The sequence below is a fragment of the Rhinoraja longicauda genome, chromosome 40 (assembly GCF_053455715.1).
Source record: "Rhinoraja longicauda isolate Sanriku21f chromosome 40, sRhiLon1.1, whole genome shotgun sequence".
Lineage (NCBI taxonomy): Eukaryota > Metazoa > Chordata > Chondrichthyes > Rajiformes > Arhynchobatidae > Rhinoraja > Rhinoraja longicauda.
This window is the reverse complement of record NC_135992.1, coordinates 9,123,904-9,140,059: the sequence shown is the minus strand read 5'-3', so window position 1 is coordinate 9,140,059 and position 16,156 is coordinate 9,123,904. Positions and strand designations below refer to the sequence as shown.

At 48.1% G+C, this 16,156-nt stretch overlaps 1 protein-coding gene across 1 annotated transcript in view; it reads left to right on the top strand.

Annotated features, from left to right (window-relative positions):
* aco2 (aconitase 2, mitochondrial) overlaps positions 1–16,156 on the top strand; it is a 59,226-nt gene that overhangs the window by 18,031 nt on the left and 25,039 nt on the right. The window contains exons 5-9 of the mRNA XM_078430708.1: positions 4,020–4,178; positions 6,873–7,023; positions 9,664–9,768; positions 10,378–10,469; positions 14,812–14,917. Of these exons, the coding sequence (XP_078286834.1) occupies positions 4,020–4,178; positions 6,873–7,023; positions 9,664–9,768; positions 10,378–10,469; positions 14,812–14,917 (613 nt within the window). The remainder of the gene's footprint in view (positions 1–4,019; positions 4,179–6,872; positions 7,024–9,663; positions 9,769–10,377; positions 10,470–14,811; positions 14,918–16,156) is intronic.

Sequence of the window (16,156 nt, the reverse complement as noted above, 5' to 3'; positions counted from 1 at the left end):
CACCCCTCTTCCCCCCCTCCACCCCTCTTCCCCCCCTCCACCCCTCTTCCCCCCCTCCACCCCTCTTCCCCCCCTCCACCCCTCTTCCCCCCCTCCACCCCTCTTCCCCCCCTCCACCCCTCTTCCCCCCCTCCACCCCTCTTCCCCCCCTCCACCCCTCTTCCCCCCCTCCACCCCTCTTCCCCCCCTCCACCCCTCTTCCCCCCCTCCACCCCTCTTCCCCCCCTCCACCCCTCCACCCCTCTTCCCCCCCTCCACCCCTCTTCCCCCCCTCCACCCCTCTTCCCCCCTCCACCCCTCTTCCCCCCCTCCACCCCTCTTCCCACCCCTCCACCCCTCTTCCCCCCCTCCACCCTCTTCCCCCCCTCCACCCTCTTCCCCCCCTCCACCCTCTTCCCCCCCTCCACCCTCTTCCCCCCCTCCACCCTCTTCCCCCCCTCCACCCTCTTCCCCCCCTCCACCCTCTTCCCCCCCCCACCCTCTTCCCCCCCTCCACCCTCTTCCCCCCCATCACCCTCTTCCCCCCCTCCACCCTCTTCCCCCCCTCCACCCTCTTCCCCCCTCCACCCTCTTCCCCCCTCCACCCTCTTCCCCCCTCCACCCTCTTCCCCCCTCCACCCTCTTCCCCCCCTCCACCCTCTTCCCCCCCTCCACCCTCTTCCCCCCCTCCACCCTCTTCCCCCCCTCCACCCTCTTCCCCCCCTCCACCCCTCTTCCCCCCTCCACCCCTCTTCCCCCCTCCACCCCTCTTCCCCCCTCCACCCCTCTTCCCCCCCTCCACCCCTCTCCCCCCTCCACCCCTCTCCCCCCCTCCACCCCTCTCCCCCCCTCCACCCCTCTCCCCCCCTCCACCCCTCTTCCCCCCCTCCACCCCTCTTCCCCCCCTCCACCCCTCTTCCCCCCCTCCACCCCTCTTCCCCCCTCCACCCCTCTTCCCCCCCTCCACCCCTCTTCCCCCCTCCACCCCTCTTCCCCCCTCCACCCCTCTTCCCCCCCTCCACCCCTCTTCCCCCCCTCCACCCCTCTTCCCCCCCTCCCCCCCTCCACCCCTCTTCCCCCCCTCCACCCCTCTTCCCCCCCTCCACCCCTCTCCCCCCCCCTCTTTCCCCCCCCTCTTTCCCCCCTCTCTTCCCCCCCCCTCTTCCCCCCCCCTCTTCCCCCCCCCTCTTCTTCCCCCCCACTTCCCCCACCCCTCTTCCCCCCCCCTCTTCCCCCCCTCTTCTCCCCCCCCTCCCCCCTCTTCTCCCCCCCCCTCTTCTCCCCCTCTCCTCTCTCCCCCCCCCTCTCTCCCCTCCCCCCCCCCCCCCTCTACCAAGCCTAATATTCCAGTATGCAGGAGCTGGGGTGTAAATGAGCAGCCTGATCAGGTTCATGCTCCACTCCAAGCACCTCACATTTCATGAGGGGGTGGGGTTACCCACTTGTAAATCAAGCAGCATGCAAATCTAACCCGTGCGTGCCATGCACCGACCGCACACAGCTACACTGCCATACTGTGCAGGGCATAAATTGGAGCGCATTATTCCCCCAAATTGTTGCGCGTTAATTAAACTTCGGCAGTAATGAGATAAGCGTGTGATTGTAAAAACGCAAAAATCAGGCTGCTCGTTTACACGCCAGCACTTACATTCTGGAAGACCGGGCTTGGTTCTGAAATCAAGCATGCGTGAAATGCAAGGTGCTTTTAATTATTTTGGTTTCATAGAATATTTTCAAACGTTTTATCATTTATTTCTTGGACCCTCATCTGCAGGGTGATCGTTCAGAAAGCATCAGCCACACTTACTGTACTGCTTATGACAGCAATGGTTGGCTTGCCTATTTTATTTCCCTGAGTAGCGATTAATTTTGTGTTGTTTTGTCGATTCCCACCTTTTGTAGGAAAGTTAGAGAGACATTTGAGGTTTTTGTAGAGAGCAGAGCTAAGATTTTCATGCCGATATGATAGAGCAAACACAATGGTGAGTCCTCCGACCTTCAGCCTCGTGTTTCTTTGGTCGCGTGAAACTGTAAATAGCCCACCAAGACTACAGCTTAACGCACTGAGATGTTGGACAGTGAGCTACTCTTTTAGAAGGTGACCAGTCCGAAGAAGGGTCTTGACCCGAAACGTCACCCATTCCTTCCCTCCAGAGATGCTGCCTGTCCTGCTGAATGACTCCAGGTTTTTGAGTCGTCTCAGTCAGTTTGGATGAGGCGAGCAAATATAAGAGGGAGAGATAGATCAGCCTGGATTGAATGGCGGAGTAAACTTGATGGGCATAATGGCCTAATTCTGCTCCTATCACGTATGATCTTGTGATGTCTAGGTTTGCTGATGATGTAATCAAGGTGAGTTCTGAAGAGGACGCAGAGTGGTTAATAAGTTTGCTGGGTGCTGAACAGGGCAGGGCAGGTGGAAGGTAATGCAGACAAATGTTGAGGTCAAATACTTTTGGGGATAATTGGAATAGTTGAATATTTAATCATTGGAGAGAGATTGAGAAGTTTAATGGGGCCTGAGTGGTTTCTTTTTACACAAATCACAGGCCGATCTGATTTGAACTTAAAAAATTGTGAAGGGGGATCAACAGGAAAAATGTTGTTTTGCTCTCGATGCAGTTGTTTGCTCGAGTGTGGAAGCCAAGAACCAGGGCCTGAATCTCAAAATAAAGGGTCACTGTGCAGGACTGAAGTAAGAGGTTTCTTCTCCAGGGGATTGTGCACCTGTGAAGTCTCGGATGGTGAAGATATCAATAGGTTTTGGATATTAAGAGAGTCAAAGGATGCGGAGTTAGTACAGGAAAGTGAAGCTGATGGAAAAAACAACCAAAGGGCTGTTGTTATGTTAATTAATGGGAAAACAGACATGAAGTTTGAATGGATGGTTTCTGCCTTTGTTTCTCATATGCTTATATATATATATATGTTAAGGGAGATGGGGAGAAAGCAGGAAGGGGGTACTGATTTTGGATGATCAGCCATGATCATATTGAATGTCAAGTCAAGTCAAGTCAATTTTATTTGTATAGCACATTTAAAAACAACCCCCGTTGACCAAAGTGCTGTACATCTGATTAGGTACTAAGGAAAAAAATGAAACATACAGTAGCACGCAAACAGTTCACAGCGCCTCCTCAATGAGCCTCAAACGCTAGGGAGTAGAAATAGGTTTTGAGCCTGGACTTAAAGGAGTCGATGGAGGGGGCAGTTCTGATGGGGAGAGGGATGCTGTTCCACAGTCTAGGAGCTGCAACCGCAAAAGCGCGGTCACCCCTGAGCTTAAGCCTAGACCGCGGGATAGTGAGTAGCCCCAAGTCGGCCGACCTGAGGGACCTGGAGTTAGAGAGGGGGGTTGGAAGATTTTTGATGTAGGGGGGGGAATGTCCATTTAGGGCTTTATACGTGAATAGGAGGAGCTTGAAGTTGATTCTGTACCGTACAGCGAGCCGGTGGAGAGAGGCCAGAATCGGGGTGATGTGGTCCCTTTTACGGGCACCCGTCAGGAGTCTCGCTGCGGTGTTTTGGACCAGTTGCAGGCGGGACAGGGAACATTGGCTGATCCCAGTGTATAGGGAGTTGCAGTAGTCTAGGCGGGAGGAAATGAAAGTGTGAATGATTTTTTCTGTGTCGTCGAATTGGAGGAAAGGTTTGATTTTAGCTATGGTTCGAAGTTGGAAGAAGCTGGCTTTTACCACAGCGTTGACTTGCTTATCAAATTTTAATGCAGAGTCAAATATCATGCCGAGGTTTTTGACATGCGGTTTGACTAGGCAGGATAGACTTCCAAGATTGCCTGTTATCGATTTGATGGAGTCGGGGGGGGGCCGAATAGGATGACCTCAGACTTGCTCTCATTTAATTGGAGGAAGTTCTGTGCCATCCAACATTTTATGTCCTCAAGGCAGTGTATGGCAGTGCTGACTCGAAGGGCCGAATGGCCTATTCCTGCACCTATTTTCTACGTTTCTAACTGAGTAGAAATTTTACTAAGGAGCAGTTTCCAATGCATGCTGACAAACTTGGTACCTTATTTACAGATTGTTTTGGAGAACTATGCCTATCCTGGTGTTTTACTGATTGGCACAGACTCCCATACTCCCAATGGTGGTGGCCTGGGTGGCGTGTGTATAGGAGTTGGCGGAGCGGATGCGGTCGATGTGATGGCCGGCATTCCTTGGGAACTGAAGTGTCCAAAGGTAAAGTACCTGCTTACATTTGTAAAATCACAATCATTTGAGCTGAGACTGAAATGTTTAATCTCCCTTTTTTCTTTCTTTCCACCCTGACAAAACATGCAAAGACACTCCGGTTGCTGCTAACACTCTAGCATGGCTGAAGCCTAGACCATTCTGCACTCTCTGTTTAACAAGAACAAATATTCAATATGTTGTTAAAACTTGTTTTTTTCTAAAACTAAAACATTTCTAAGAGCTTCACCAGGAGAAATGCATTGAAATGCCAACCAAGTTCATACATTATAGGAGCAGAGGTAGACAATTGGGGCCCATTGAGCCTACCCATTCAATCATGGCCGATCGATCTTTCTTAACCCCATTCTCCTGCCATCTCCCTACAACATAGATACAGAGAAAATAGGTGCAGGAGGAGCCATTTGGATCTTTGAGCCATTCATTGTGATCATGGCTGATCATCTACAATCAATAACCTGTGCCTACCTTCTTCCCATATCCCTTGGTTCCACAAGCCCCAAGAGCTCTATCTAACCTTTGACTAATGATAATTCTTTCAATATTTTTGAGGTTCTCTATCGGCGAAAATCAAATTTCCTGTTTATTTATTATGACATTAAAAACCTGTTAAGACCTGGGCTCATCGAGTCTGTGCTTGCTCCGGACATCCCATTTGCCCTTTGTTTCCCTGCCAAAGTTGAGGGAGGTTGAGAGCAAATATTCTCTCGTCGCCCCTTTGATTGTTGTTTTGCTCGTTACCAATGAACCTGTCAGCATGGCATTTGCGATGCGGGAGGAATCCAGAGCAGCCTGTGGAAGCCCACACAGTCGCGGGGAGAACGTGCAGACTCCACACAGACAAAACGGTCAGGATCAAACTCTGGAGCTATGAGGCAGCGGCACTACCTGCTGCATCGCCATGCTTGTCAGTAATTGTTCCATTGTCACTTACCTCCCTGCATACGCCCAAAGAGAAAGATCAGAAAAGGCCTGTTGGATATAACATTATTTGCTCCAAGCACATAACGTTTGCCTCTCAAAATGAGTTTGGCTGTTGAAATTTTCCATAAATACATCCTGCTATCTGTCAGTGGGCAAGGTAGATTGCTTTTTTGAGTATTCAACAAGTTGGGGTCCATTTCCAGTCGGATTGGATGGGCTGCCATCAACCAGGGACATATTGGTTGTGTTGTTTGGGTGACTGGTGCAGAGTAGGGGAAATGGGCGTGGAGAATGAGTCCGGGGTGTGGGGTGAAACTGCTCCTGATTGTTATCCACTAGAAAGTTCATACATCTCCACGTCAGAAGAGGAAAGATTCAGGACGGCCTTTTGATCAGCCCTCGACCTCATGATCAAATAGAGGATCAGTCTGAAGAAGGGTCTCGACCAGAAATGTCACCCGTTCCTTCTCTCCTGAGATGCTGCCTGACCTGCTGAGTTACTCCAGCTTTTCGTGATACCAGCATTTAAATCAACACCATCGTGCTGGGCCCCTTGAGATTTGCCAGCATGATGGTATTTCTGAGCAAAGGATGTGATTTATCGAATATTACCTCCCCCGGTATGGAATTCATTTTCCAGGCAGGCATATCGATTATGATTATAGATGCAGCATGGAATCTGGCCCTTCGGCCCACCGGGTCCAAGCCACCCCTTCACAGGAGTTCTATGTTATCTCATTCCCTACACACTTGAGGCAATTTACACCCAAGAGGCTAATTAACTTACAAACCTGCACGTCTTTGGGATGTGGAAGGAACCAGGAGGGAGGACGTGCAAACTCCACACAGACAGCACTCGAGGTCAGAATCCAACCCGGGTCTCTGGCTCTGTGAGGCAGCACTGCCGCCTGGCGAACCTTTACTCTGCAATTGTTTCGAGCTACATTACAGCAAGCCAGGACCTATCTCTGACTTGGATTTAAAACCTCCGCTTTACACACCGATCAGCCAAAACATTATGACCTGATGGGCCAAAGCATTATGACCACCTGCCTAATATGCTGTTGGTCCTCCGTGTGCAGCCCCATACGCAGCAGGGGGCGATGCACTGTGTATTGTGACACATTCCTCCCGTGACCACCATTAACATTTTCTGTGACTTGTGCCACAGTCGACCTTCTGTCGGTTCGGACCAGACGGGATAGCCTTCGTTGCCCTCGCGCGTCGATGAGCCTTGGGCGCCCAACACCCTGTCTGTCGCCGGTTTGTGGCTTGTCCCTCCTCGGACCACTGTCAATACGTACTCACCACTGCTGACCGGGAGCACCCCACAAGCCTTGCCGTTTCAGAGATGCTCTGACCCAGTCGTCTGGGCATAGCAATTTGGCCCTTGTCAAAGTCGCTCAGGTCTTTACTCCTGCCCATTTCTCCTGCATCCAACACATCAACTTCAAGAACTGACTGTTCATTTGCTGCCTAATATATCCCACCCCTGGACAGGTGCCATTGTAACAAGATAATCAATGTTATTCACTTTGCCTGTCTGTGGTCATAATGTTTTGGCTGATCGGTGTGGTGTGTGCACAAGTTGATTCGTTTTTCCCTGCTCTGGTTCAAATCCAGTGCATTTGACCAATATACATTCTTAATTGTTTTACCAAATAAACTGCAGTTGTCACACACTGCTGATACCTTACTCTGGCAGGAGTTAGTTTCTTGCATTGTGTAAAATAAAACGCTTCCTTGTTTGTTCATCAGGTTATTGGGGTGAAGCTCACGGGAAAACTCTCAGGCTGGACGTCATCAAAGGATGTCATCTTGAAAGTGGCAGGCATTTTAACAGTTAAAGGAGGCACTGGTGCTATAGTGGAATATCATGGGCCAGGTGTGGAGTCCATCTCTTGCACAGGTACATGAGCTAATGTGCTTACGACATTGTCACCTTGCATACTGTTGTTACATATCATAAGAAGGGTCTCGACCCGAAAAGACACCTATTCCTTTTCTCTAGAGAGGCTACCCGATCCGCTGATTTACTCCAGCATTCTGTGACTATCTTACATATTTTTAATATCTCTGCTAGTCTACTTGTCTTCTGTCCTTTGCAACTTTGCATCATTTTGCCAGCATAATTAGATCAACAATAAATATTGTTTGAGTCTTAAAACCAAAGCTGTTGAAAATACTTGAAATCAAGCGAGTTGTAAATCTGTGGAATTCGCTGCCTCAGAAGGCAGTGGAGGCCAATTCTCTGGATGCTTTCAAGAGAGATTTAGATTTAGAGATACAGCGTGGAAACAGGCCCTTCGGCCCACTGAGTCCGCGCCACCCAGCGATTCCCGCACATTAACACTATCCTACACCCACTAGGGACAATTTTTACATTTACCCAGTCAATTAACCTACAAACCTGTACGTCTTTGGAGCGTGGGAGGAAACCGAAGATCTCGGAGAAAACCCACGCAGGTCACGGGGAGAACGTACAAACTCCGTACAGACGGCGCCCGTAGTCAGGATCGAACCTGAATCTCCGGCGCTGCATTCGCTGTAAGGCAGCAACTCTACCGCTGCGACACCGTGCCGCCCTAATAGTTAGATAGAGCTCTTAATGATAGCGGAGTCAGGGGGTATGGGGAGAGGGCAGGAACGGGGTACTGATTGTGAATGACCAGCCATTATCACATTGAATGGCGGTGCTGGCTCGAAGGGCCGAATGGCCTACTTCTGCACCTATTGTCTATTAACTGTGAAGAAATAAACAGGAGTTAATATTCCAGGGCAGTGATCAGGAAAGTAATCTTTGCATTTGCAAAAAGGCTGCTTGACTTTCTGAGTATTTACTGTTTTCTGTTTTATTTGAGATTTTTTCACATTTTACTGAATATTGTTTGTGTCATTTTGCTGCATTAGTCAATGGCATGACAAATATAATTACCCCCAACATCTCCAATGAAGAGGGGTCATGCTTCTCCGGATCCATTGACCCCTGCGAGATGTTGCCCCCTTGTGTTCACATTGTGTGTGCCACGTGGATACCACAGCACCGCACAGGAACAAACGCCTTTGGCCCACAATGATAACAGTCACCGCGTGAGATACGGGGCGGGAAGTAACAAATCACCGGCAGTCACGGCGGCGCAGCAGTAGAGTTGCTGCCTTACAGCGAATGCAGCGCCGGAGACCCGGGTTCCATCCCGACTACGGGTGGTGTCCGTACGGAGTCTGTACGTTCTCCCCGTGACCTGCGTGGGTTTTCTCCGAGATGTTCGGTTTCCTCCCACGCTCCAAAGACGTACAGGTTCGTAGGTTAATTGGCTTGGTAAAGGTAAAAATTAGCCCCAGTGGGTGAAGGATAGTGTTAGTGTGCGGGGATCGCTGGTCAGCACGGACCCGGTGGGCCGAAGGGCCTGTTTCCTTAGTTGGTCTGGACCTGAGTGGGATTGGGGTTCAGAAGGAGATGTCAACATTTCACAGTGACGCAAACTAACAAAATGGTAGTTGAGGCAAGGACAGGAGACTACAGAAAGATACCGCATCTCGGGAGAGAAGGAATGGGTGACGTTTCGGGTCGAGACCCTTCGGGTCGGCCAACTGTAAAGTAAATGGTTATTAATCTATTATTGTGGGTCATGTAATTATAATTTGTGGCCAACAGTCAATGTTTACTGTTTGTAAAGAATGATTTACTTTGAAAAAAAATTGTGGGACTGAGTTAGAAACAGAAACATAGAAAATAGGTGCTGGAGGAGGCCATTTGGCTCTTCGAGGCAGCACCGCCATTCATTGTGATCATGGTTGATCATCTACAATCAGTAACCCGTGCCTGCCTTCTCCCCATATCCCTTGATTCCACTAGCTCCTAGAGCTCTTTTAAATTCATAGTTTGTTTTGATGTGTGACTACACTATTGAATTTACCTGTAAGAAAATAACTGCAAAGGTATTTATTCACAAAAAGGTGGAGTAACTCAGCAGGTCAGGCGGCATCTCGGGAGAGAAGGAATGGGTGACGTTTCGGGTCGAGACCCTTCTTCAGTCTGAAGAAGGGTCTCGACCCGAAACGTCACCCATTCCTTCTCTCCCGAGATGCTGCCTGACCTGCTGAGCTACTCCAGCATTTTGTGAATAAATACCTTCGATTTGTACCAGCATCTGCAGTTATTTTCTTATACAGAAAGATACCAATGTACAAGCAAGATTAGACAAAAGGCAAGTGCTGTTTTGTAGGGGGATTGAATTGGCATAGTTTAGAAATGTTAGGCTAATATAAGACCAATGGTGTAGTACTTTTGAGTGTCTCATTCAGTTAGATTATTAGGAGTATTTAAATTGGAAGTAGATAAATCCCTGAAAGAACTGGGAATTAAGGCTTATGGGGAACTTGCCTTCATAACTAATTCATCCCCCCCCCCCAGTTTTTGCAGATCTTGTTTTATTATCTACAAGAAATTTTAGGTTTTGTAACAAGGGCTGTGGAGGATGTGTAGCTTCTCTTGAGCAAAAGAATGAAGTCACAGTTTAAACTAAGCTAATCCACTCTCGCTTCTCAGGCATGGGTACCATCTGCAACATGGGCGCTGAGATTGGGGCCACCACTTCAATATTCCCCTACAACCACAGAATGAAGAAATACTTGGAAAAGACTGGCAGAAAAGGTGGGTTCAGTTCAAAACGAGAAAGATTGCATCCGAGTGTGGTGAGATTTTACCCAATGATAATGCAAGTGTTTCCCATTGTGCAGGGAAGGGGTAGGAAAGTGGGATAACATGGAACTGGTGTGTGAAGAACATATTGACTTGGGTAGAGACCAAATGCTGGAGTACCTCAGCGGGTCAGGCAGCATCTCTGGAGAGAAGGAACGGGTGACGTTTCGGGTCGAGGCCCTTCTTCAGGCTGATGTCAGGGGAGGGGGCGGGACGAACATCACCGTCAGTCTGAAGAAGGGCCTCGACCCGAAACGTCACCCATTCCTTCTCTCCCGCGATGCTGCCTGACCCGCTGAGTTACTCCAGCATTTTGTGTCCACCTTCGATTTTAACCACCATCTGCAGTTTTTATTTTTTCCCCCTACACTGATCGTTGACTTGGTGGGTCGAAAGGCCTGTTTCCATCCCGTATCTCTCATTGAAAGTGGTGGCAGAGCCAAAAAAAAGAGACTGCAGAAAGTTGCATTACCGGGCAGCGTCCAAGGTCGGGATCGAACCGTGGTCTCTGGAGCCGGTAATGAATAGGCCATCAAATGTTCATTCTTGTACAATTTTCAGAGATTGCTGCTTTGGCTGAAGAGTTCAAGGACTTGCTTGTCCCTGACGAGGGCTGTGAATACGATCAACTCATTGAAATTAACCTGTCTGAGGTAAGGAGACTTAGTATTGTCCTTAGTATTATCCTCCATTCAACATCAATCAACAAGTATACGTTGTTCTTAAACTAGGGGCACATTCTCCCTCGGCTTATTATTTTCACTGAGGAAGCGAGATATATTTTCTTCCCACTCATCACAATCTCTTTATTAGATGGTAACATAGAGAAACATAGCAGACAATCCGAATACAGGTGCTCCTCAACCTACGATGTGGTTACGTTCCGGGAAACCCATCGTAAACCCGAAACATCGTGCGTCGAAATGCATTTCGTTACCGGAGGCAGGGACACTAGAGGAGCAAGATGAACCACTCCGTCGAAATCGCCTATACTGAAGTGTAGTGCGTAAAGGAGCGGAACGGCCGCCATTTTAGTAGGCCGCCATTTTAGTTTGTTCTGCTTCTCGCAGTGCAATCAGTGTTTTGGGGGAACAGTATGTGTGATGATGCCATAAAAATGCCAATTCACAGATTTTTGTTATTTTTCTTTTAAATGTTTCTGCAAGTTTCTGCCTACTAAAATGGCGCAGTGGCGTACTACGGTTTTTAGGGTCGAGTGGTCTATCTTGCTCTGCTCTAGTATCTTTGGCCGGAAGCGAGCTGCCGTTTGCACCATCGCAAAGTCAACATATCGCAAGTCGAAGCATCGTTAGTCGGGGAGCATCTGTACAGCAAAGTTTCATCATGCGATAAATACAATAACTGTTTAAATTTTTTTTAAATGTCTTTTGAGTGTTAAATGTCGATCACTACACATCTGATGAGATGAAATGGGTTGTAAGAAGAAACGCACACAGCATGAACATGGTATAAACCACTTGGGCTGAACAACCTGATTCTGTAGAAGGTTATCTGTGTAATTCTGGTACACTGGTATGGAATATGCTGCTGGTAATAATTCTCTGGGCTTGAGCAGTTTGAAATATCGGAAGGTAACTCACAGTAGTAGTCCATTCAGCTCTTCATTGAAGAGCAGAGTTTTTATTTAATGATGCTGCTTGGTTTAAGTTCAACAAGGCACCACCATTTAAATGGCTGCAATTGTAGAATCAGCATAGAACACAGAGAAGTACAGCACAGGAACAGGCCCTTCAGCCCACAATGTCTGTGCTGAACATGATGTTGAGTTAGTCAATGCCTGCACGTGATCCATATCCCTCCATTCCATGCATATCTTTGTGCCAATCTAAAAGATGCATGTTAATAGTGCCGGCCAACTGTAAAGTAAATGGTTATTAATCTATTATTGTGGGTCATGTAATTATAATTTGTGGCCAACAGTCAATGTTTACTGTTTGTAAAGAATGATTTACTTTGAAAAAAAAATTGTGGGACTGAGTTAGAAACAGAAACATAGAAAATAGGTGCTGGAGGAGGCCATTTGGCTCTTCGAGGCAGCACCGCCATTCATTGTGATCATGGTTGATCATCTACAATCAGTAACCCGTGCCTGCCTTCTCCCCATATCCCTTGATTCCACTAGCTCCTAGAGCTCTTTTAAATTCATAGTTTGTTTTGATGTGTGACTACACTATTGCATTTACCTGTAAGAAAATAACTGCAAAGGTATTTATTCACAAAAAGGTGGAGTAACTCAGCAGGTCAGGCGGCATCTCGGGAGAGAAGGAATGGGTGACGTTTCGGGTCGAGACCCTTCTTCAGACTGATCTTCATCTAAGATTGCATTTACAATAGACAGTAGGTGCAGGAGGAGGCCATTTGGCCCTTCGAGCCAGCACCGCCATTCAATGTGATCATGGCTGATCATTCTCAATCAGTACCCCGTTCCTGCCTTCTCCCCATACCCCCTGACTCCGCTATCCTTAAGAGCTCTATCCAGCTCTCTCTTGAATGCATTCAGAGAATTGGCCTCCACTGCCTTCTGAGGCAAAGAATTCCACAGATTGACAACTCTCTGACTGAAAAGGTTTTTCCTCATCTCCGTTCTAAATGGCCTACCTCTTATTCTTAAACTGTGGCCCCGTGTTCCGGACTCCCCCAAGGGTCTCGACCCGAAACGTCACCCATTCCTTCTCTCCCGAGATGCTGCCTGACCTGCTGAGTTACTCCAGCATTTTGTGAATAAATCGATTGGGAACATGTTTCCTGCCTCTAACGTGTCCAACCCCTTAATAATCTTATATGTTTCGATAAGATCCTCTCTCATCCTAATAATTACCTCCTCTCTTTCTAAACTTAATTATCTACTGAAAATGGTGTTGGTCCTGGTGCAGAAACTAATTGACTCCAACCTGTATACTACATCTTTTTAAAATGTATTTGCAAAACATCCATTTGCAGGCATTTTCAGGGACTTGAGAGCACAAAGGTAGATGTTGTCATCCTTTCCATGCTTGTACTCTGAGCAGGAGGGAGTAGTTTGTTCCACCTGGTCTTGAACGTCAGTATTATTGATCGGTCTGCTGAGCATGAGTCCCACGGTAGTTCCACGCACATCTGTGTGTTTTTATACAGCAAGCTGTAAACATCCTCGTCAACAGCTTCATGGGATTAAGCAGTTTCTCCTCTCGAAAATCAGTGGGGTTTTTTGCGCTGGTTTCCTCGTGGCTTTGCAATCCATTTTTTTCTTCTTTGTTTGGACCTGCCAAACTCTCTGTGCCCGAAGGTGCAGTATCACAGAAACATAACACTGAACATTTGAAGCAGGAATCAAAATCTAAGCTGGAAAATCAATGTACCTTTTGGATAGATGTCATAAGGTCGTAAGGAATAGGAGTAGAATTAGGCCATTCGGCCCATCAAGTCCACTCCGCCATTCAATCATGGCTGATCTATCTCTCCCTCCTAACCCCATTATCATCATATATCATATCATATATATACAGCCGGAAACAGGCCCTTCGGCCCACCAAGTCCGTGCCGCCCAGCGATCCCCGTACATTAACACTATCCTACACCCACTAGGGACAATTTTTACATTTTACCCAGCCAATTAACCTACATACCTGTACGTCTTTGGAGTGTGGGAGGAAACCGAAGATCTCGGAGAAAACCCACGCAGGTCACGGGGAGAACGTACAAACTCCTTACAGTGCAGCACCCGTAGTCAGGATCGAACCTGAGTCTCCGGCGCTGCATTCGCTGTAAAGCAGCAACTCTACCGCTGCGCTACCGTGCCGCCTTCTCCTCACAACCTCTGACACCCGTACTAATCATGAATCCATCTGTCTCTGCCTTAAAAATATCCACTGACTTGGCCTTTACAGCCGTCTGTGGCAAAGAATTCCACAGATTCGCCACCCTCTGACTAAAGACATTTCTCCTCATCTCCTCCCTAAAAGAACGTCCTTTAATCCTGTCACTGCTCTCTTCCTCTGAGGTTGGCCAATTTGTGCTTGTCCAGTGTCCAGTTAACAAGAGATTTGTCTGTAAGGGTGCTACTGACACGCAAGTCCTCAACTTCAATTGGCGCTAAGTGGAAGGTAGACACAAAAATGCTGGAATAACTCAGCGGGTCAGGCAACATCTGGGGAGAGAAGGAATCGCAAGATGCTGCCTTACCCGCTGAGTTACTCCAGCATTTTGTGTCTACCTCCGATTTAAAACGCCATTTGCAGTTTTGTTTTCCTACACATGATGAACAGTACATCACAGGAACAAGCCCAATGGTCCACATTGTCTGTGCCAAACATGATACCAAGTTAAACCAGTCGCTTCTGCCTGCACATGATTGACTAGTTCTGGGTGGTAGATATTTCAGAACTCTGGGTGGTCATTTATAAAAAGAGGCAGCCACAGTCTCCTGAACCTTTCCCCTGTCCGAAAACGTGTCGGACTGACTGCCCCTGACAATCGCTTTGCATAAATCTAGTATATCCCTTCAAAGTATTCCGGGGAAATAGAACCAGCCAAAATGCCCTGCTTTTATCCAGGATAGTTCAAACATTGATCTTTTTCAGAAGGTTGTTCAAAGTCACGATGGGATTGTTCATGTACTGGGGCAAATTGTACTTGTCTGGCGAAGGGTCTCGACCCGAAACGTCACCAATTCCTTCTCTCCAGGGACGCTGCCTGTCCCGCTGAGTTACTCCAGCATTCTGTGTCCATCTTCAAATTGCACTTGCCTCTTTCTGAAATACAAAATAGATAACTTTGAACATTCTGGCCAAAATCACTTGTTATCTGCCAGGTGCTGTTTTTCTCTATTTTCCGTACTTTGTTTCTGTTATTTTAGTCTTCCATAGTTGTTGTATTTATTTTTATCTCGCTCTTAACCCTGTTAAAAGTATCTGATCTTTTCAAGCCAGCCATGAACGACACTGTTTTAAAAAATATATATATGTTGCTAGAAGATGTTTCTTTTTCTTGTTTCAGCTTAAACCGCTTATTAATGGCCCGTTCACCCCTGACCTTGCACACACAGTGTCAGAGATTGGGGCGACAGCTGAGAAAAATGGTTGGCCTCTTGATATTCGAGTAGGTAAGAAGAGTTTCATTTTAAAACTAACCCTGTTTTGCCTGGTCTGCTGGCACTTGGCGAATAGACTGGGACCTCTTGAGAGCTGAGATAGCGGTGACCTGTTGATAGTCAAGTCAATTTTATTTGTACAGCACATTTAAAAACAACCCACGTTGACCAAACTGCTGTACATCAGTTCAGGTACTAAAAAACGAACATACAATGGCACACAAACATAACAGCACATACATAAACAGTTCACAGCGCCCCCTCAGAGGGCCTCAAACGCTAGGGAGTAGAAATAGGTTTTGAGCCTGGACTTAAAGGAGTCGATGGAGGGGGCAGTTCTGATGGGGTGAGGGATGCTGTTCCACAGTCTAGGAGCTGCAACCGCAAAAGCGCGGTCACCCCTGAGCTTAAGCCTAGACCGCGGGATAGTGAGTAGCCCCAAGTCGGCCGACCTGAGGGACCTGGAGATAGAGTGGTGGGTTAGAAGATTTTTGATATGGGGGGGGGGGGGGGGAGGGGGGCACGGTGGCGCAGAGGTAGAGTTACTGCCTTACTGCACCCGAGACCTGGGTTCGATCCTGACTACGGGTGCCTGCCTGAAGACCGCAGTATCCTGAAATGTTAGATGATGTGCTGCTCCTCAAGATTACGCCGGGTCTCAGTGGAACTGTGCAGGAAGGCATGCACGGATTAGTTTGGAGATACCGCATGGAAGCAGGCCCTTCAGCCCACGGAGCCTGTGCCGACCAGCGATCCCCACACATGAGGGGCAATTTACAATTTTTACCAACGCCAAATAACCTACAAACCTGCTCGCCTTGTGGGAGGAAACGGGAGGTGCTGGAGGAAACCCACACAGGTCCCGGGGCGAACGTACAAACTCTGTACAGACAGCACCTGTGGTCGGGGTCGAGCACGGGTCTCTGGGGCTGTGAGGCAGCAACTCTACCGCTGCGCCAAGGAATGGGGAATTAGAGCTAATTAAATTAAATGAACTGATTTTTATTGTGCGCACTGCAAGCTGATGGGGATGGGTAGCATTAGTCTGAAGAAGGGTCTCGACCCGAAACGTCGCCCATTCCTTCTCTCCTGAGATGCTGCCTGACCGGCTGAGTTACTCCAACATTTTGTGAATGAATACCTTCGATTTGTACCAGCATCTGCAGTTATTTTCTTATAATAGATTATAAATTGGCCACAATATCCAAACTTACTGCCTGCATGCGATAACATTCAGAGTTTGAGAGCTAC